Raw genomic sequence first — 21,664 nt, 5'->3', positions numbered from 1 at the left:
AACCCTAAAGAAAAATTAAAACGAGAAAAGCTGTAAAATTTTGTTCTCCAAACTTGTCTATTTTTCTTGAAGGCTTAGAGGTCTAGTTATAGGGCTTAAGAGAGTCCTAGAAACCCTAGTAATCCTAAAAAATTTGGAGGTTTGTCTCCCAGTCAAATTAGGAAGCAATTCCAGTACAAATTGGAATAGAATTCGTTCAGATTTTATTGCGAGGCGATTTTGGCATAGTAAACGTCCGAATTAGGAAAAATCCTATTTCACAATAATTTGTATAATTTTGAGTTAACTTTCCAATGCCGCTGGTTTTACCTCAATCCAATACTTGAACGGAAAGTTATGATCAAAATACTGAGACGTGTGCAGAATCTGAAATTTAATCCAATCCGATTTTGATTCCATTATCGAGTCTAACGGATGCAAATGTCCCTTCCCTCTCGAATCTTTTGTAACATTTTATTTCACTTTGACAAAATTTGATTTCCTCCAATAAATCAAGTGTATAAGTAAAAATTTTGTGTGGTAAAACTCTATAAATAAAATTTTGCATTGTAAAAATTTCACCATACATATCTATAAAACTACAAGATATTTATACATGCATATACTTGCAAATATTATTTGTAAGGATTTATATTGCAATCATTTTGTTGTGATCAAGTGGATCACATTTAATATTTTTCTAAGTGAATGCGTTTATTGTTTTTGATAGATCATGTCATACACATTTTGAATGAACTCCAAAACTTATGAACTGTACATAAATTACAAGAATCTTATATATATATATATATATTGAAATGCAAATGAGGTAAAATAGAGTGGTATGATTCTGTTATGAATCTCATGATGTTGCTGTAGCCTACACAACATAGTGGTGTGGGCCATGTGGCTCCCATTCAACGTATAAAATAGGAAATAACTTTGATCTACATATATGAATTTAGCTATTTATATATCGCATTTTGAAAAAGCGGATGTAGTTGAGCCACAACAGCTACGAGGGAAAGATGAATTGCGCCTATATAAGTTTGAAACAGTAACAGGACTTATTTTGTAACAATCCTAATTTTATGAGAAGGTAAATGGTAACTCTAATTTTATCTTATGAATCTATAATAAACGGTAGACCCAGCCCAAATAGATGGGCTTAGAGTAAGTAGAAGCCCATTTTGAGATGGTAATATGATAGAGAGAATGGATCATAATATAAAATCACTAATAAAATGAATAACTTGATTTTAAGACTTTATTGCGAATGAATATGAATATTAGTTTATAAAGATGAATGATTCGCGTTAATATTTTTTATTTTATTTTATTTTTATATCTCATCTTATAAATTTAATATATCAATCATTAGATTTGTGAATTCATGTGAACCACAAATAAATATATATATATATATAAAAGAGCAGCCATGTCCCCAAGGGGTAGCTCAATCGGCAATGGACCACGCCTCATGAAGCGAAGGTCACTAGTTCAAATCCCCCTCCCTCTTCCCTTGTGTGGACATATCAAAAAAAAAAAAAAAAAGAGCATCCTAGGAAAAAGAATATTCAATGAAAACTGCTAAGACTGCTAATTTTTTTTTGTTTTGGCCAGTGAAAAGTTGGTTTATAAAATGTATAATTAAAAACTCATTAAAAATTAAAAATTATAAAACAATAATAATTAAAAACTAAAAATATTAAATCTAAAAAACTAAAATATAAAAAAATATATATAAAAACCAAAGGGGTGCTTGTGGCCGGAACCACCTTGTATGGCCGGTGGCCATTGGGGTGGTCCGGCCACCCCCGGAAGAGCAAAAGAAAAAAAAAAAAAATTGAATTTGGTTTTTGGGGTGGCCGAACCACCCCAAGGGCCATGGGGGCTTCGGCCACCCCATTCTTGCGGTGGATATTAATACCGGCCGCCTCCATTTGGAAGAAGAAGAAGAAAGGAGAAATTGAGGTGTCCAAACAGAAAGATGCTGCAATCCCCAGCAAGGCTATGCCTCACAAACCCAAACTCCCCCTCCCTTCAAAACCCCACCCCACCCAAACTCCCCCATCATCAACCACAGCAGCTCCAACCCTCCTCCAATTTCTCATCCGCCATTAGCACCACCACAACCACCTCCTCCACCCTCCTCTCTCTCCTCCCACCTCTCCCTTGTGCGCAGTCCCTTCTCCTCCAAAAGGCCGCCTTGGCCTCCAAACTCTTCGATCTCTCACCCAATCGCTCCCTCCGGCTCACCACCTTCCGTGGTTCGCTTCCTACCTTCCTCTCTTCCTAAACCCAAGCGCTACCCTCAACGACCCCACTTGATTCCTCTCTCTCCACCACCAAAGAAATCATCTCCCTTTTCAATCTCCTCCAGACCCAGCTCTTCGAAGCCGTCGCCGAACTCCAAGAAATCCTTGATCTTCAGGATGCTAAGAAATCCTTGATCTTTAGTTTTTTAGTTTTAATTTTTTAATTATTAATTTATTTATAATTTATAATTATTAATCATTTGTTTATTATTTAAAAAAAAAAAAAAAAAAAAAAACTACTTTTTAGTGCTCAAAACATTGCCGTTTTGGGCATCAGCAAAACTACCGCATAGAAGCCTGATCCCAAGTTATGTAATGATACTCTATAAATACAAACACACACCCCCCCCCCCCCCCCCCCCCCAATCTCTTCACCCAACCAATACTACATCATAAATAAACACGTTATCAATATATATATAAGAGGGTGATCAAGGAAAAGGATGGCTTCAGAGTGTGACGGTAATGAATAATTAAGAAATATTCCAAGTATATATATATATATTGAATTGCTCTGAGACAAAAGTCTTTTTTGTGGGTAAGAAATCATGGCCTGAGCTGGTTGGAGTGCAAGGGACGGTTGCTGTGGCGAGAATTGACAGAGAGAATCCGCTTGTGGATGCTAAGATCGTGCCGGAAGGATCGGTTGTCATACAGGACTTCCGCTGCGACAGGGTTTGGGTTTGGGTTGATAAAAATGGCGTCGTTTATAGGGTCCCCGTTATTTGCTAGGCCTCAAGGCATGCACGCTTGCATGTGAATAAGACTGCATGGCTTGTAATTTCAATTCCAAATAAAATGAAATAATTAATTAAGGATTTCCATTGTATTTGATACTTAATAATTAATAAGACTGCAGGCTTGTAATGTTTGGAGTAATTTTCATTTTGTGTACGTTATTGTTGATCGAATTATCTCTTATGCACATTTCCCTCTTAAATAAAGATTCAAGAAGCAGCCGAGCACTAGAAGAATCTCTTAGCTCTCTTAATATGGCTTGTGTATATTACTCTAATCGGTTTACAGGGTGCCTCAATGGCGTATATTTGGCACATTAATATGGCTTTTGAACGTAATAATTACTTATCGAGAATAACTTATATAGGGAGCTTACACAAAATGTGAGTTTTGTGCAACCAATCAGAAGTTGACACCAAAGCCAAACTTACCAAACTTAAGTATTAAAAAGAAAAAAGCTTAACTAGACCAGATTATATCACATATGAAATAAAAAACTAATTGTTTATAAATAATAATAATAATAATAATAATAATAATAATAATAAAAGAATTGAAGGGGTGGCTGGCTGGCCACCCCTCACCCACTTGGAGTGGCCAGCAGCCACCCCTACTCCTAGGGGTGGCGGCGTGGCCACTCCCATGGCCTGTGGGTGACCGCACGGCCACTCCCAATCCATGGGGGTGGCTCGTTGGCCACACCCATGGCCTATGGGGTGGCCGGTGAGCCACACCCAAGCCATGGGAGTGGCCGCGTAGCCACCCCTAGGCCTAGGGGTGGTGGCCAGCCACCCAAAGTAGGGGAGGGGTGGCCAGCTAGCCACCCCTTCAATTCTTTTTTTTTTTGAAAAAAATTAAATTTTTATTTTATCTAGAGTATAATTTTGTGTGGTTGAATTTTTATTTTAAGTATAAATTTAATGAAATTGGCTGATGTGTCAGCTTCTTATTGGTAACACAAAAGGTGACTTTTGTGCAACAGGAACACCAAAGTCGCTCTCCTACTTATCTTATTATTGACCAAATCGATATGGTTTTATAGCAAGAGAGGGAATTGTCCATTTTAACAAATTCTTTTTGTTAAAGGATTTTTTTTTTTTTAACCTGTAAAGGAGAAATTACTGTTTCTAAATTTTGATTGAACGTATGATTATCAAACCATTCTCTGGTATAATTAAACTCACAGAATCACAGATTAATTAGTAGTTTCTTGTGTTCATAGGATTTGACTTCTAAATTTGGACATTCGTAATAAATTTTAGTTGAGGCCATAATCCTTTGATTAGTATTTAATTCCAACTATTTGGATTTCGAAAATGAATTTTAATTTAGATAGTTAATTAAAACTCATCATTTCAAACTTAGCGTAATCTCATCCTAAACAAATTTTGTGAGAATATGCTAATTAAGAACATAATCCTCTTCATCAACCCTGCGTGCTAAGTTTTAATGATGCTAGAATTATTTGACAAATAAAACATCATATATATGCGTGTCCATATCTTTTGACAGGACTTGAAAATAAATTGAGAAAATCATAGTAAGAATTAAAGAAAAACATTACATGATGGGGTGCGTCGTAGTGTTTAATTAGTTCTTTTTATAATTTGGGATTTGGGTATCACTAAATAAAAGGAAAGTACTAAAAATATATTCACTCAATTTTTATTACAAAGAGCATTCCTAGCAGACTCCCTACAAGGGAGTTTGTTCCCTAAGTTTAGAGTATATGTCTAAAAAATCACAAAAAAGTAGGGAGTTTGTTCCCTAAGTTTAGGGTATATGTCTAAAAAATCACAAAAAATGTCTCACAACAGACTCTTTGAATGAACCATAAACATTAGAATTGTTACAATGAAATCTAATGTTTTGGATTCCCCTATTGCAATCTTTATGATTATTAAAATTAAAAAAATGATTATCTCCTCTCTCCTCTCTCGTCTCACAATTCTTTCTCATCTCTCATCTCATATATATAATATAATTAAAAAAACAAATATTTTAATAATATAAAGAATGATTAAGGAAAGCTATTGGAGTGTATTTTGACATAGGAAAGCAAAAAATAGTTTTAATCCTTAAATGTAAAAATTAGTTAAGCAATTTCCGTTCCATACGCCAGCTTCCTGCTGTTTGACAACTAGCTGTTGCGTGTAGCATATTATCTTGTGCTGACTTTTACGGCCTGCCGACCGAGAAATATTTGATTTAGATGGCTCTCAATTTGACAATTACTATTGTTTTCACGTTGAAAATCTCTATTTTCTAGTTAATAAAATCATGCCGTACGTCAGTACACGTACATTTCCGTATACAATATTTTATAAAAGTGCCAGTTGTACGTGTTATACATGATGGTGATGTCTTTTGGTCTACATTATTTAATTAGATTTTCAAGGTCATTTTTTAAGCATAAAATCATATTGGAAATAGTTTCTCTATTGTATCCTATAAACAAAAGAAGAAATTCATCTGTTTTTCTTTTTTTTTCGTGGACAAGCAGGCCGTAAACAAGAGAAAATTGATGAAATGTCATCAATATTTTATTATTTTTGGTGTGAAATAGAGTTTATATAAATTGACTAGAACTTTAAAGCTTATGACTATTCGTCGTCAATCATAATTAAGACGTGGAAAAAGCCTATAAATTAATTCGGTTTAATTGTTTATAGGACCACAAAATAATATATTATCACCATTAGTGGGTGTGGTTTAGTACATGGTCAGAAGTAAGAGTTCAACTCTCGAAATAAGAAATTTTAATTCTATTAGTATTAGTTGTATTGAGTTTCATTAATGTCCTCATGAAGCTAATTGGGAAAAACTATACTTTAGTTAGACTGATCTATTATCACACGTCTCCATTAAAAATATCATTTCATTGACATCCTTTCAATTAAAAGACCTATTTAAACCCACTTAATTTGAGTCAATGTAACTCGTATATATATATATTACAGTTTACCCCCCAAAGTTGACAGCGTTTTTTAATTCGAACATTAAAGTTTCAATTTTTGCAATCCACCCCCACAAAGTTCCAATTTTTTTTTAATTCGACCAATATTATCCCAAAATTCCCATATTGCCCCTGATTTTTTATTTAATGAAAAAAAAAAAAGAAAAAAAAAATTTTGGGGGTGCAAAAATGGCTAGGTAGCCACCCCAATTTTTTTTTTTTTTTTTTTTTTTTTTAATTTTATTTTTTATAAAAATTAGAGGCAATATGAGAAGTTTTGGATACAATTTGTCAAATTGCAAAAAATTGAAACTTTGGGGCTGGATTTCAAAAATTGAAATTTTGGTGTTCAAATTAAAAAACGCTGTCAACTTTTGTGGGTAAACTGTAATTTTCCCCTATATATTTAATTTGTTACTGATTTTAATTGGTAATCTTTTTCCCCTTCCATTCAGATTATTTAAGATATGCTAAGGCATAATTAACTTCATTGTAATCTCTAAAAAGGAATATTCGAATGAGACTCCAGCTAATACGTACGTCCTCAGGCACCTCACGGTGGTGGTTATGTCAAAGATGTAGGGCTTAAGTTTTTCTTTGAAGCTATCTCAATTCAAAGAGAAGAAAAATTCGAACCCTTAGCTTTTTTCTTTTGTTTTTTACTATTCACACGCTAAGCTTGATATATATCTCAAAAGTCAATAATGACAAACCACAAGCTAATGTAATGAAACTGTATAAATACCCCCAATGTCTCTCACCCCAACAACATATCACAAATACAAGTTGGTGTCATCAATATACATAAGACCGTGAAGGAAAAGGAAACAATGGCATCAGATCAGTGTCAAGGTAATGAATATCTCTATATTAAGAGTGCTTGTCTGTAAGTATATATATATATATATGCCAGCAACATTGTAATATAGTATGTTTTCCTTGATCTAACACAAGTCTTTTTGAGGCTGTACGTGTAGGGAAGAATTCATGGCCAGAGCTCGAGGGAGTGCAAGGGACAGTTGCGGAGGCCACAATTGAGAGGGAGAATCCTCTTGTCGATGCCATCATCGTGGAAGAAGGATCAGTTGTCACACCGGACTTTCGCTGCGACAGGGTTTGGGTTTGGGTCGATGAAAACGGCATTGTTTCAAGGGTCCCCACTATTGGATAGGGCTAATTAATTAGTTTGGACTTGAGGGCCTAGCTACTCTTATTATTATCTTATTGCAATGTTATTTTATTATGAATAATCTTGGGCTTATAAAGTCCATATTGTTGATGATTCAGTTGCTATTTTTAAATATATGATCAGACGTTACACGTTTTTATCTATCTATTTATTTATTTAATTAGCTGAACGAGAGCTTTCATTAACACTTTTTAACTTCCAAATTAACGCGGATATTCAAAAGGTCATGTTAGTTATTTATACTTGATCTCTCATATCCAATCCATATTACCATTACAAATGATGATCCAAAAATGAAAAAGCTCCTCTTGGCTTGCTGATCGAACTTGCACAAAGCAAAAATATGGAGGAAAGCCAAGTGATCAAGAGGTGTATAGTAGTAAATTAAATGACGAGAATTCTCAGCTGGACCAGAAAAGTATGAGAAGCTTATTAGGTTGCTAAATAAGGAGCTTTCTGTTTTTTCTTTGAACTATCTCACAAAGAAGGAAAAATTCAAACCCTTAGATTCATACCTAAATAGTCAATAATGACTAACCACAAGGCACAAGCTAATGTAATCATACTCTCTATATAAAAACGCCTTCTTTCATCCAACCAATGCATCATATATATATATATATATATATATATATATAGAAGCGTTATTCATATAAGATAATAAAGGAAAATCGAAAAATTAAAATGGCATCAGAGTGTGAAGGGAATTGAATTGGGAGCACATACCATGTTATATAGAGTTTTTTTGGGTGAATGAAATTTATTTTAACCACATTAAAGATTACAAAATCCATGTCCTCATGTCATTAAAAATTTAATTTTTTTTTTATAACCACATTAAAGTTGCTAAAAATGCCTTACATGAGGCAACTTGTCATCGCTCATATCACTACAAAAAACAAAATTTTTATTGACATAGGTTTACTGACGTGTCAGGTCGTCTGACACGTCAGTAAACCCTCCTGACGGGGCCATCCTGACGTGTTTCGGTCGTGAAGAATGTGGGTGTCAGGAAATGGGAATTCCTGACGTGTCATTTTTGGCACGTCAGGAATTACTGACGTGCTAAATACAACACGTGAAGAAATTTTGACGTGTTCAATTTAACTCGTCAAAAATAATTCCTGACGTGTCAATTGCTGACACGTCAGTAATTACTGACGTGTTATTTGTTGACACGTTAGGAAATTTTTTGACGTGCCAGAATGGCGCGTGAGGAATTTTCTGACGTGTCAAAATTGACACGTCAGAAAATTCCTCACGTGTCAAAAACTGGCACGTCAAGAATTACTGACGTGTCAATTTTTGACATGTCAGGAAATTCCTCACGTGTCAACCACTGACACGTGAGGAATTACTGACGTGTTAGTGGTTGACACGTCAGTAATTCTTGACGTGTCAATTTTTGGCACGTCAAGAATTACTGACGTGTCAATAACTAACACGTCAGTAATTATTGACGTGTCAAAAATTGACACGTCAATAATTTGGTTCAAAACGAACCAAATTTGCCGACGTGTCAAATTACGACACGTCAGTAATTACTGACGTGTCAGAAATTGACACGTCGGCAAATTTGGTTCGTTTTGAATTTTTTTTTCTCTCCCCCTCTATATTTTTTGTGATTTATTTCAGGACTATACCCGAATTTTGTGTTACGGTGCACCTGATATTCAATCTATCCATCAAATCCATGCAAATAATATACAATTTTTCCATCAAATAACATACATCATATCCATTAACATCAATCACAAACTATCCACCAAAACTAACTTCAACACACCATAATGACACAAATAACATAATATATATACACCAATCACAAACTATCCACCAAAACTAACTTCAACACACCAAAATGACACAAATAACATAATATACACCAATCACAAACTATCCACCAAAACTAACTTCAACACACAAAAATGACGCAAATAACATAATTATACCAATCACAAACTATCCACCAAAACTAACTTTAACACACACAAAATGGCACATACTAACATAATATACACCAATCACAAACTATCCATCAAAACTAACTTCAACACACCAAAAATGTCACATACTAACATAATATACACCAATCACAAATACAATTACACCAACTTATACACAACTGTGAATAGCCTCAAATTCTCAACCAGACTATCGATCATTGACATCCATAGCATCCTCTCGACGATGTCCATTACCTGCAAATGATAAAACAAACAATATTCACCAATAAAACAACCACCAAACAAATAAAATCCACTAACGGCAGATAATAATACAAACAATCGTTGAGCCCGAATACAAACAATCACGTAGGTAAAGTGAAAGAAAAATGCCCAAATATTCACCTAACTCAATTGTTAATTATTCCACAGTAAATGATATAACTAAAATAGGTAAAACGGTGAAGTTAGCAGAAAATTCATATAAAAAAAAATTGAAAAAAATTAAGTCAATATATATATGCATGGTCACAGAGCAATCAATAATATATAGACATGAGAAAATGAACTTCGTTTTTCCCATGGCAATTATGTGAGACATATGATCTTCTTCTTTTTTCCATTGCAATTATAGAACTTCCATATAAGTTATTAATGTTGGGGGTTCAATGGAAGAGATGATAAACACAAAGGAAAAGCACCCTCTCTAGCATTGAGTGCATTTATATCTATTTATATTTAGAGTTACAAAATCAAGTTTATGAAGAACTGGTCTTGATGATATTGATATGCATGTATTGCTTCGTGCCATGCAGTTATATCCATTTATACGTGCATGAATAACTCTAAATAATTATCTCAACCAACACTATTTCATAGTAGACCAAATTGAAGCCAACAATTTGAATTATATTTATAATACATGTAGCATTTTGATAATCTTCCCGTAATATTTTAATTTGTTGATGATATTAACACATAGGAGTTTATATATATTCAAATCAAAATAAATTAACTACATAAAATTATGATATTCATCTACTGTGGACTTGATCGTTTCATACTCTCACGCAATCACATACACTAGATTCTTAATATTCTACAAGGACCATAGTGGTTCATCTCATAATACAAATAAACACTTCAAATGCAAAACCCTAACCCACATCCATCACCAAACCAACCATGATATATAAACCAAATTTAAGCAAGATTTACAACATCATTAATTATTTAGAATGACTACAACATATCCAAATTCTAAATATATATATAGGGACAGTTATAAAACTAAATTGACTATTAAAAAAAGTCAGTACCTGATCCACTATCGACCGACGATCGCACCATCGCAAAGGGTGGGGAAGCATTGTCTGGTGGGGTGTGAAACCGGATCATTTCCTCAAGTTGGCGAAAACGGGCGTCAAACCTTGCCTGACGTTCAGCCTCCTGTTCAGCTGCCTGTCGCGCTACCCGCGCATTGTTCTCAGCCATCTGCTCCGCCACTTGCTGGGCTACCCGCGCATTGTTCTCGGCCAACAATGCATCTATCTCTTCCTTGTGCTTCGCCCTCTCCGCGTCAAGCGCTCTATCAAGTGTGTCTTGTGATATCGTGGAGTGTCTGGCGTTTCCTGACCGTGCCTGTGACGGTGTATAGTATGAGTGTATGGTCCCCCGCACAGGCAGAATATTTGGTCCAGCCATCCGAACCCTACCGGCATACTCAGGCTTATTTCCCATTGCCTGGGCGAATGCGTCGTTTGGTGCCCACCTGACCGTCCCCTCTGTGATGCTAGACGATGCTGCAGGGTCGGTGGGTATAAGCTCATTCATCTTTTCCTGAATGTCACATTAATTATTGAGTCAGTGGGTCGCACAACTGTTAATCGCAAATAATTTATCAAATATACAAGCAAAACAACATATGAAAAGTGAATAGCATACACATCTCTCCTTCACAATATCATTCGGATATCCACCGCCCTTCTTCGTGTGTGACTTGACATAATTTTGTGCACGAGTAGGTTGATGGCCCAAACGTTCGGCCTGCATTTAAAATAGGACATACATTTATTTTTAAATATATCAAATGATATAATGTTAGATATATATAGGATAAATTACACACGTACCTCCTCATGTGTCAACTTGGCATAGCTCATTGATTCGGTGCAATGTGGTGAATCATTTAATGCTCGCAAGCTCTTCATTTTCGCCGCATACTCCTACACAGTTAACACTTTTAATATGTTAATACCAATACAATTACAATAAATGACAGTACACAATACTAAGAATTTAACTCATGACCTACCCTATTCTCCTGGGTACACCATCTCTCCAATAAGATATCCAGGTCGACGGCATTGTACTCGCCTAGCGTCTGTCCCCCCAGTCTTGCTCGTATAGTGTCCGGCGTATCTTCCTCCGTAATGGCACAAATTTTTTTAAGATCGTGCCTCCAAGTCCACAGCTTGGAGCCCATATCCTTAAATGCTTCATTTTTTACTGCTTCCAAGTTGTACTCGGGTGAAACGTAAAAGTATGCCTGCACAAGTTCAACATTGATAAATTAAAAAAAAAACATAAAATATGTGTATATGCATTTACTTACTAAACACACATATATATTTGCAACTTAGAGCGTATATATACATATATACATTACTAGTGTTTAACTTATTATTAAAAAACATACCATCAAGGCGTCCCAAATATCCTCCTTGGTACGGTCCGGTACCTTCGTCCAATCGTCCGGTATTCGGACAAAATTTCCGCTCCTAACTATGTCTCCGGTCATCCGTCTAAATCGCACGGCACTAAATCCAACGGGCTGGAATGATGCATTGTACTCCAAAATGATCCGTTTGCCGGGGGGGACTCCCGGGTGCCTGTGCGAATCAAGAATGGTAAACACCTCAATAACGGTGTTTCCTTCAGAATCAGTACCTAACAAATTAAAAAATAGAAAGGTAAGTTATTTCGAATTCAATACTAGGTAACAAGTAAATTAAAACCAAATATGCACGACATTAAAGCATATACACTTACTTATGATCCGGACCTGCCGAGGGCCTAACCGGGCGTCGGGAGCAGGGTTGGTGGGCTGCGAGTCATCCGTGGCCTGTGCCCCACCAACCATGTGTTCCTGGGCCTCTGTCTCAGTGTCCTCCAGACCTGCTTTGTATTTTTTAATAATGTTTAGAATTATATGAAGTTGTAGTTGTAGTTAAATATAATTGATATTGCACCAATATAGTTAGAAACTTTCAATCTTTTGAATCTTTAAAAAAACAGTCGGGCATACCTGCGCTATGCTGGGTGTAAAGCCGCTCGACATCGCCCTTAGAACTCTGTCGTAACTCGCTGTACGGGTACGAATCAACCCGATACCCCATGTGGGCCATGCCTGCCCGAGTGTATGGAGTTGGACAAGGGTCTCCCCTTCCATCGTACCTGGAAGAAGTGGTCGATATCCTTCCTGCATCCCAAGAAGCTGAGCAACGTCTTGTTGCTCGCTGTCATCAAGTTGGCCTGCCGGAGACCCAGGCGACGTAGACTACCGCACTGCGGACTAGCCCCTGCGTGCTTTCCTCTTCCCCCTTGTACTCATGGTACCCTGTAAAAAACACCACAAACCCAATTAATTTCTTAAACAATGTATGAAATATTTACTACATTAAGTATGCATGAATCATAGTGCTACAAGAGATATATATCAGATTTTAGCAAATGCACAGCTTAATTAAGTGTGTTGATGTAATGTGCATGTAGTGAACAACTACCAATCAAAACATAAATATAAAATTAATTATAATAATATATATATATACATAAGCTTCGGTTGGATCTAAGTCGTGTCTGACGTATTCGATATGATCTTGTAGATCGTGATCAAAATTTCTGGGCAATATAAGAGGCTCACACTCGTGGTAATTAGCACATGAATCTTGATGTCCTTCACCCTGACCAACGTCGTATATGTTTCTAGGCTTGGTCCTTACTGCGCAAGCCTAATCTGGGCACCTATCATCTTGTACGTAAAATACCTGGTCAACTTGTGAAGTTAGCACATACGGCTCATCAGAAACCAGTTCTCCCGTGTGGACAAGGTTTTTGAAGTTGACAAGTACTATACCATACTCATCCACCTTGTACCCCTTGTCCCTCGTGTTGTCTGCCCAATCACACCTAAACATAACGTACTTAGTCCTGTCGTAATACTCAACCTCAACTATTTCCGTTAACTTCCCGTAGTACGTGTCGCCATCAAGAGTCGGCACACACACCCCGCTGTTCTGAGTCCTCTTTCCGGCATCAGATGCAATAGTGCGAAACAACTTGCCGTTAACCACATATCTATTGTATCTGACTGCTGCCTCCCTCGGCCCTCTACAATGCATTACCAATTTGTCACCAAGTTCATTCCTGGATCGCTCGTCCAATCAATCGACCTGTGAATATTTTACGTACAATGGAAACGCACGGTTACTAGCTTTAGTTGATTTTAAAAATAGCACGCAAATAACTCCGACAATTGCTTCAGGTAAACATCACATCATTCTTACGTAGTCACGGTACCACTCGCAGAACAAGTCGTAATGTTGGGTTTCCAACTGAGCCTCTGTTGTTCGTCCCCTATTGCATGATCGCCTAAGCGTATCTATGTGCATCCTACAATTCGAAATTATGTTAATTATAATTCAATACGAGCAATATTGTCACAAGTTCATTGAGCATGCAATGTGCCAACAAAAGATCTCTACTTACGTCCGCAATTGATGAAACTCGTCCAAGTTGAACATAATATACCGGTGTATCTGTGTCATTGTGATTCGGTCGAGTCGGACTCGTGTTCCATTTCCCTTTGAACCATCCAGATTTCTTTGTATCCTATTGTGAAAGGTTGGTGTATTCTCTAAATATCTCGAACAAAACGTCACAAACTCAGTTGCTATGTAGCCCTCCGCAATGCAGCCCTCAGGAGCCGCTTTGTTGCGCACATTAGATTTGAATACTCCAAGGCTCCTAAATATGAACCAATACATATTTTCAGTTTAGTTAGTACTTGTCATGTATTGACACCTGAAACCAATAATGGAAGAATATCCGTAAACAAATTTTACCTCTCTGCCGGATACATCCATCTATACTGTACAGATCCACCGAGTCGGCATTCACGGATAAGATGCACGACCACATGAACCATTTTCGTAAAGAAGCTGGGGGGGAAAACTTGTTCCATCTTGCACAACGTGATACAGATGTCACACTGTAGTCGGTCAATATCCTGTTCGGTCAATGTTGTTGAACATAGGCACCTGAAGAATGTGGACATCTCAACAAGAGGTCTAATCACATTGCTTGGAAGTGATCCACGCAATGCAATAGGTAGAAGCTGCTGCATCAGTACATGACTGTCATGACTCTTTAACCCCGATCTCGTACGGTCCTTAAGTCGTATACAACGAGAAATGTTCGAGGCATATCCGTCGGGCACCCTTACATTTCGTAGCACTTTCAAAAAATGTGTTTTATCATCCTTGGACATCGTGTGGGTAGCTTGTTGAAAATAGGTCTTACCATCCTGCGGGTCCACAAATGTATGAAGTGTACGTCTCAAGCCAATTTCTTGCAAATCTAAGCGGGCGGCGAGGTTGTCCTTCGTTTTCCCTGGAATGTCCAGTATTGTACCAAGTATGTTGTCCATGACGTTTTTCTCTATGTGCATAACATCAAGATTATGCCGCAATAAATTATCTTTCCAATACGGCAACCTAAAGAAAATACTTTTCTTCTTCCACATTTTTTGGCCAGTATTCGTCTTCTGCTTCTTTCTTTTTTTTTCCTCAGCCTCCCTTGCCTGACCGGCGTTCTCATCCCCAAACACCATCCCTTCTAATTGGCTTATGACTTCATCTCCACTTGGCACATCAGGGGCACATTCTAGTTCTACGTTGCCGTCAAATGTGCTTTTGTTTCGTCTCCATGGATGATCCATGGGCAAGTATCGCCTGTGCCCCATATAACACCATTTATGGCCATGTTTTAACCATTTCGACGTTGTCGAGTTCATACAGCAAGGACATGTCTTCTCACCCTTGGTAGACCATCCAGACAAATCTGCATATGCTGGGAAGTCATTAATTGTCCACATCAACTGCGCTCGCATAACAAAATTATTTTTCTTTGAGACGTCATATGTGCGTACCCCTACATTCCATAGTTCTTGTAACTCTTCAATTAAGGGTTGAAGGTAGACATCTATATCCATTCCAGGTGAACTTGGGCCTGGGATAATCAATGATAGTATAAAAGATGTGTGTTTCATGCACATCCAAGGAGGCAAGTTGTAGGGTACAACCATTACAGGCCAAATGCTGTGAGATGTACTCATATTCTCAAATGGATTAAATCCATCAGAGGTTAGTCCGAGCCTTACATTCCTGCTGTCCGCTGAAAACTCCCGATGTAAATTGTCAAATGACTTCCATGCTAAGCCGTCGGCTGGATGCCTCAATACGCCATCCTTAGTGCGGCCTTCTGCATGCCACCTCATAAAGCGTGCTGTATGTTCTGACATAAACAACCTCTGTAGTCGTGGTATGAGTGGAAACCACCGCAACACCTTCACCGGACGTTTCTTGCCCGATGATATGGGTTGACCGTCCTCATCTAAATTGATTGCTTCCATCCATTTAGATTTTCCACATACGGTACATGAATCCAATTCTTTATTGCCCTTCCAGAATAGCATACAGTCATTACGGCACGCTGGAATCTTCTCATACCCTAGTCCCATGTCTCGTAAACACTTTTTCGCCTCATATGTATTAAACGGCAGAGTTTCACTAGTCTCGGGTAGCAACTGATTGATGAACTCTAGGAAAGCCGAGAAAATCGAGTTACTAAGTCCACCAACGCACTTCAAGTTGTACAGGTGAACAGTGGCACTTAGTTTGCTATGTTTTGTCCTAGTATGAAGTGGCTTCTCCGCTTTTTTAAGAAGGCCATAGTACTTTAGTGCATCGCCTTCAGTGGCTTCTTCGGTCACAATTTCCTCACCCCTTTGCAATACGGCCTGAGGCTCACAATTGTCTTCCCTAACTACTTCGTGCATGCCGAATAAATCATGCAACATTCTGTGCATGTCTCCACCCTGATTTGCGCATGCACCCGCATCTGAGGCCGGGCGATTGGAATTAGACCCGGTATCAAGACCCTGTACATGCTTCTCACCGTGATAGAACCAAAGTGTGTATTCCGGCATCATTCCTTTTCCCCCTGTCAAGTGGTCGAATACGAAACCCGGCGGGTGGCGCCGGTTATTTCGACAAACCTTACAAGGGCAATAGATGAATCCATCAGGGGTTCTACAGTTACTAACTGCAAACTCCACAAACAATCTACACCCGTCTCTGTATTCCCTTGTACCCCTAGACTTTGTCATCCAACTCTTGTCCATTTTTATCTACGTACATAAATTAGGAATAAATATATAAGACTTAAAAATTGTATACCTAATTTCAAGCACATTCATATATATAAACATAAACCGAAACCTAAATATTTGAACCACATAAAAAATTTAAACCTATATTCTCATATATGATTAATTAAATTGTTTATGTCCAAAAATATATACATATTCATGCGTACGTAACTACATTCATCCGTACCAAAGTGTGTATTTATAACACTTATCTATTATAATTAATCCAGAAAAACCAATAAAAAAAAACAATACTTGATCCAAAATTAAGCATTTTCTTTGGTGGAGACCCTAAACAAATTAATTCTAGCTAGGTTATTTTATAAGGTTGTTCTAATACATCTACCGAGCTAGGTTCGTTATGAGGACCCTAAATACAATAAATCTAGGTTCAATGTCGTTAGACTTTGGAATTAATTAGTAGGTAATGACATGCATGGGTCATACAACTCTTTTGTTTGGTGTATTTATTTATTTTGTATATGATATATATAACGGTTAAAGGAATTTTGAGTGTATTGCAAATATGGCAAATGTTTTGGTAATATATATTTTTGGTTCGGACGTTTCTTGGGTTATTGACACATTAGATTAATTTCTTTCATATTAATCACAATTTTAACAAAATTCCAACTAGTTTTTAGGTAATATAAATTTTAATGCGTTATATTTCAACTTGAACAAGCTATATAAGTTTCTCAAATTAACCAAAATTTTATCCGTTTTGTATGGTTTTTTTTTTTGTTTGAAAAAATAATATATGCGGGATAGAATTAAGTAAGAATCAAATTGAATATATTTTGCAAGTGTTTTAGGTTATGTGTTTAATTATGATTAGATTTGTTAAAAAAACTCAAAACAAAAGTGCGAAAAAAAATAGTCTAAAAAACAAAGTCATGACTTTTTACTTATTCAATATAGCACGTCTCTTTAAGTTTGACAAGGTTTGCACTTTTGCCAACTCTTTTTCCCATTAAATCCATGTAATTCGGATTGAATCCTCGCGTTGTGTGATTTTATAACTTACAAATTAATCCATAACGTTTATGGTTAAAAGAATATTAAAAAACTCATTAACGTTGAATATTAATTAAACAAAGTCTTAAACTAAATCTCTATAAATATTATATATCACCACGCACTACACGTACTTAATTAGAAGGTCAAACGATATTGAAATGAATGATAGATTAAAATTCATATAATGTTTTATAAATTCTTTACTAATAAGCCAACCTTTAGCAATTATATTTTCAAACAAAAACCTAGCTAGCATGAGAAACATCATTTTGCATGCATGTGCATATCCAACGTACAATAAGTAATTAATTATTAGATATTCCTAAAAAGAAAAAAAATTTCACCTCAATTAGATGCTCACAAATACTCAATCCAGTGCATTATTGAAATATATGACAGAATAAAACATCAAATTTATAAAACAACACAATATTGTGCAATAAAACAATATTCTGCAATATTAGCTAGGGAAACATCATTTTGCATGCATGTGCATATCCAACGTACAATAAGTAATTAATTATTAGATATTCCTAAAAAGAAAAAAAATTTCACCTCAATTAGATGCTCACAAATACTCAATCCAGTGCATTATTGAAATATATGACAGAATAAAACATCAAATTTATAAAACAACACAATATTGTGCAATAAAACAATATTCTGCAATATTAAAACAATATTATATATAAAATAAATCAATATTTATAGTTATAAAATAAAACAATATATATATATATATATATATATATATATATATATATATATATATATATGGTGGAGATTGGCGGAGCAGATTGGCCGGAGAATCGCCGGAGACGGCAACGGCGAAGTGGAGGTGGCCGCTGGAGAGAGCTAGCTAGCAGAGAGAGTGCTACGTACTGCTGCTGCAGAGAGATAAAGCTTATCACAGAGAAAATGAAGGAGGAGCTAGAAGAAAATGAGGAAGAGTGAGGGAGGAGATAGAAGAAAATGAAGAAGAAAAATACCTGCAGGGATGGCGGGAGAAGAGAAGAGCTGTGCGTGCGATAATGGAAAAGCAGGGGAAAGAGAGAAAAGAGGGAAAATCAAAAAAACAAAAGAAAAAAAATGATGATTTTCGGCAGCTGTGCGTGCGATGGGACGGCCAGCAGGCGCTGGCCTTCCCAACGCATGCTCCTGACGTGCCTATGTGGCACGTCAGGAATATATATATATATATATAGTATTAATTATATATATTAATACTAATATAATTAATATTTTTCTGTTTTGTATGTATATATATACATGTTTATATGTTTATAATTAATATAGCATTAATTATATTAATACTAATATAATTTATGTTTTCCTCTTTTGTATTTCATTTGAGTTCTCATGTATTTGGTTGCAGTTAATCTTACAAACAACAATTTCATTTTAACGTGCATGGCTCAAACCTAAATGATATATAGCGTGCATGATTTATATATATATATATATATATATATATGTGTGTGTGTGTGTGTGTGTGTGTGTGTGTGTGTTTGTCAAAACTTTAATATCATCTATCACCAATATTGTTACTTTAATTATTTTAATTAATGAAATACCAAATTTGGTATCTCATAATTAAATGAACGAGATCGAGAAAAATGCATGTTATATATATATATATATATATATATATATATATATATATATATATATATATATATATATATATATATATATATATCCTTTAGTCTAATTTGAACCATGCATGCACGTTAAATAGCCATGTTATATATATATCCTTTTGCATGGTTTTGCTATATATATATATATATATACGGTATCTCGAGTAAAACATGGCTAACAGTTGGGAATTTTTTTTTTTTTTTTTTTAAAGTTTTGAATGTTCAAATGGCATGGGTTACGGTACGTGTTATAAAAGAAAAGTATATATTAAAGTACTGGCCGGTGTTTGTTTTCTAAAAATTAATTTTATTGAATGTTAATTGGAATTCGATCATATTGTACAATATTAAATTAATCTGATAATGTTGGGATCAATCCTATTATCTATATATATATATATATATATTATATTTACTAACGTGTCAAATTTCTTGACGTGTCAAAGTGACACGTCAAGAATTATTGACGTGTCACTTTAACACGTCAATAAATGTTGATGTGTTACTTTGACACGTCAATATTTCTTGACGTGTCAAAGTAACACGTCAATATTTCTTGACGTGTCAAAGTGACACGTCAATAATTCTTGACGTGTCAGTATTTGATACGTCAGTAAATAATCAATCAATTAATAATTAAATTTAAAATGACTTCAGATTTAATTTGGTTCAAATTTATTGACGTGTTAATTATAACACGTCAGGAAATACTGACATGTTGTTTTCAACACGTTAGTAAATGTTGACGTGTAACTTTTACCACGTCAGTAAATAATTTGTTGACGTGCTACTTTTCACACGTCAGCATTTACTGACGTGCCAAAAAAATTTTACTGTTTGCCACGTGAAGAAATTGCCTTTTTTTTTTTGTAGTGTATCAATTATAACAGCGACAATAATGTTATGCTGTCGCTGATGTTAATCCTTTTAGCAGCAACAACATGTTGTTGTTTATTATATAAACATGTACGACGAAGATGATAACATCATTAGCAATGACAATACAAAGTAGTCGTTGATAACAAATAATGTACGTTTTTTTTTTTTTTTTTTTGAAAAAAATTGCCATTTACTTTTTTTTTTTTTTTGGTATCAATTATCTAAATCACACTTAATAATTAATCAGCATAGAAAATAAAAATAAAAAATAAAAATCAACCAGAACCAAATCGCCAAGGACAAACAACTGAATAAATTAAAGCATATATCACAATTTTTTTTGTTGTTGTAACAAACTGGTATTGGAAGTCTGAAATTAATTAGCAATGAAAGAATTGTTAAATCACCACTTATCCCAAAAGTTTAAGTTGATAAGAAATGATAAATTTAATCATTTAATGAAAATACTTTAGCACTCCCTCACTCTTGGGCTTAAACTTCTCTTGTTGAATATTTAATTGAAATAGAAGGTGAATTGACGGAGATGGTTCGAACTCAGAACCTTTATCTTTGATTTATGTTTTTTTTTTTATAAATAATATTGTATATATGAAAAAAAAAAAAAAGTGCAAAGTGCCTCTAAGTATACAAGAAAGTATACATTGGTAGCCCAACGCAAGCCCGAAAACACAACCCAAGATGACCCGTTGACGGAGTCTGCCTGCAAAGTAGTGGGTCCTGTTCGTTGTAATAATGTATTTGAGGAAATTGTTGGGTCTTAGATTTGGAGTGAGGTTATTATCCTTTGACAAGAAAACATTTTGTAAATATTATTGTCCACCTTTGCTTACAGCTCTGAAGTAGTTAAAAAAATGAGGCTTTCTATATCTCTCGGGGTCCTGGTTACCAGTTGAACCGTAATAGTTTGACCCACATTGTCGATGTCGTTGCCTGGTAATTTGAACCATATCCATATGACTTTGGCGTGCGTGCTCGGCTTTGTGGTAACTCGAAGGAATTTTTCAGGACTTGGTTTAAATTATATAGAGAGAAGCATTTGCTAACAAACAAAATAATGTGTTGAGCAACTTTAGAATTGTCTTCTTATCTAACATTTTACACGGTTGTGGAAGCTCTGCTCTAACCATAATCTTCAGGAAAAGCAGCACTCTTCTTCAATGTGCTCTGCTATCAGGGCTCATGGTCGTCGAGGTTATTTCAAGAGTTGCCAATATGTGTTGACGTGTCGGGTTTGTAATGAGTGGGCTTACCTGTTTTGGGTCAATCATGACATAACCTGTTTAAATAAGTGGGTGATACTACACAACCTGTTTAATTGTTAAAGTAACTTCACTTTAAACTTCTGAATTATTATGTGATTTAACAAGCCTCTTCTAAACTTCAAAATTTCTTAATTTAAATCTTTAAACTTCCAATTGTAGTCAATTTAAACCACTCCGTCAAATTTAGCCGTTAACTTCTAACGGAACATATTTAAAAAGATCAA

The 21,664-nt window shown here is 35.6% G+C and overlaps 1 protein-coding gene across 1 annotated transcript; it reads left to right on the top strand.

Moving 5' to 3' along the window:
• The first annotated feature begins 6,777 nt into the window (after positions 1-6,777).
• On the top strand, positions 6,778-7,323 carry LOC148586495 (glu S.griseus protease inhibitor-like). Its single transcript, XM_088515995.1, has 2 exons — positions 6,778-6,843; positions 6,969-7,323. The coding sequence occupies exons 1-2, from the start codon at positions 6,822-6,824 to the stop codon at positions 7,160-7,162; spliced, it is 216 nt and encodes a 71-aa protein (XP_088372121.1). The 5' UTR covers positions 6,778-6,821; the 3' UTR covers positions 7,163-7,323.
• The last annotated feature ends 14,341 nt before the right edge of the window (positions 7,324-21,664 follow it).

Source organism: Corylus avellana, chromosome 4, assembly GCF_965113065.1.
Source record: "Corylus avellana chromosome 4, dhCorAvel1.hap1.2, whole genome shotgun sequence".
NCBI lineage: Eukaryota > Viridiplantae > Streptophyta > Magnoliopsida > Fagales > Betulaceae > Corylus > Corylus avellana.
This window is presented reverse-complemented; position numbering and strand designations above follow the sequence as displayed.

Bases quoted from the DNA above. Each gene is read 5' to 3' on its own strand.
- LOC148586495 (XM_088515995.1), top strand. From the start codon at position 6,822: ATGGCATCAGATCAGTGTCAAG. The intron at 6,844-6,968 runs GTAATGAATATC...CTGTACGTGTAG, and splicing joins GGCATCAGATCAGTGTCAAG to GGAAGAATTCATGGCCAGAG.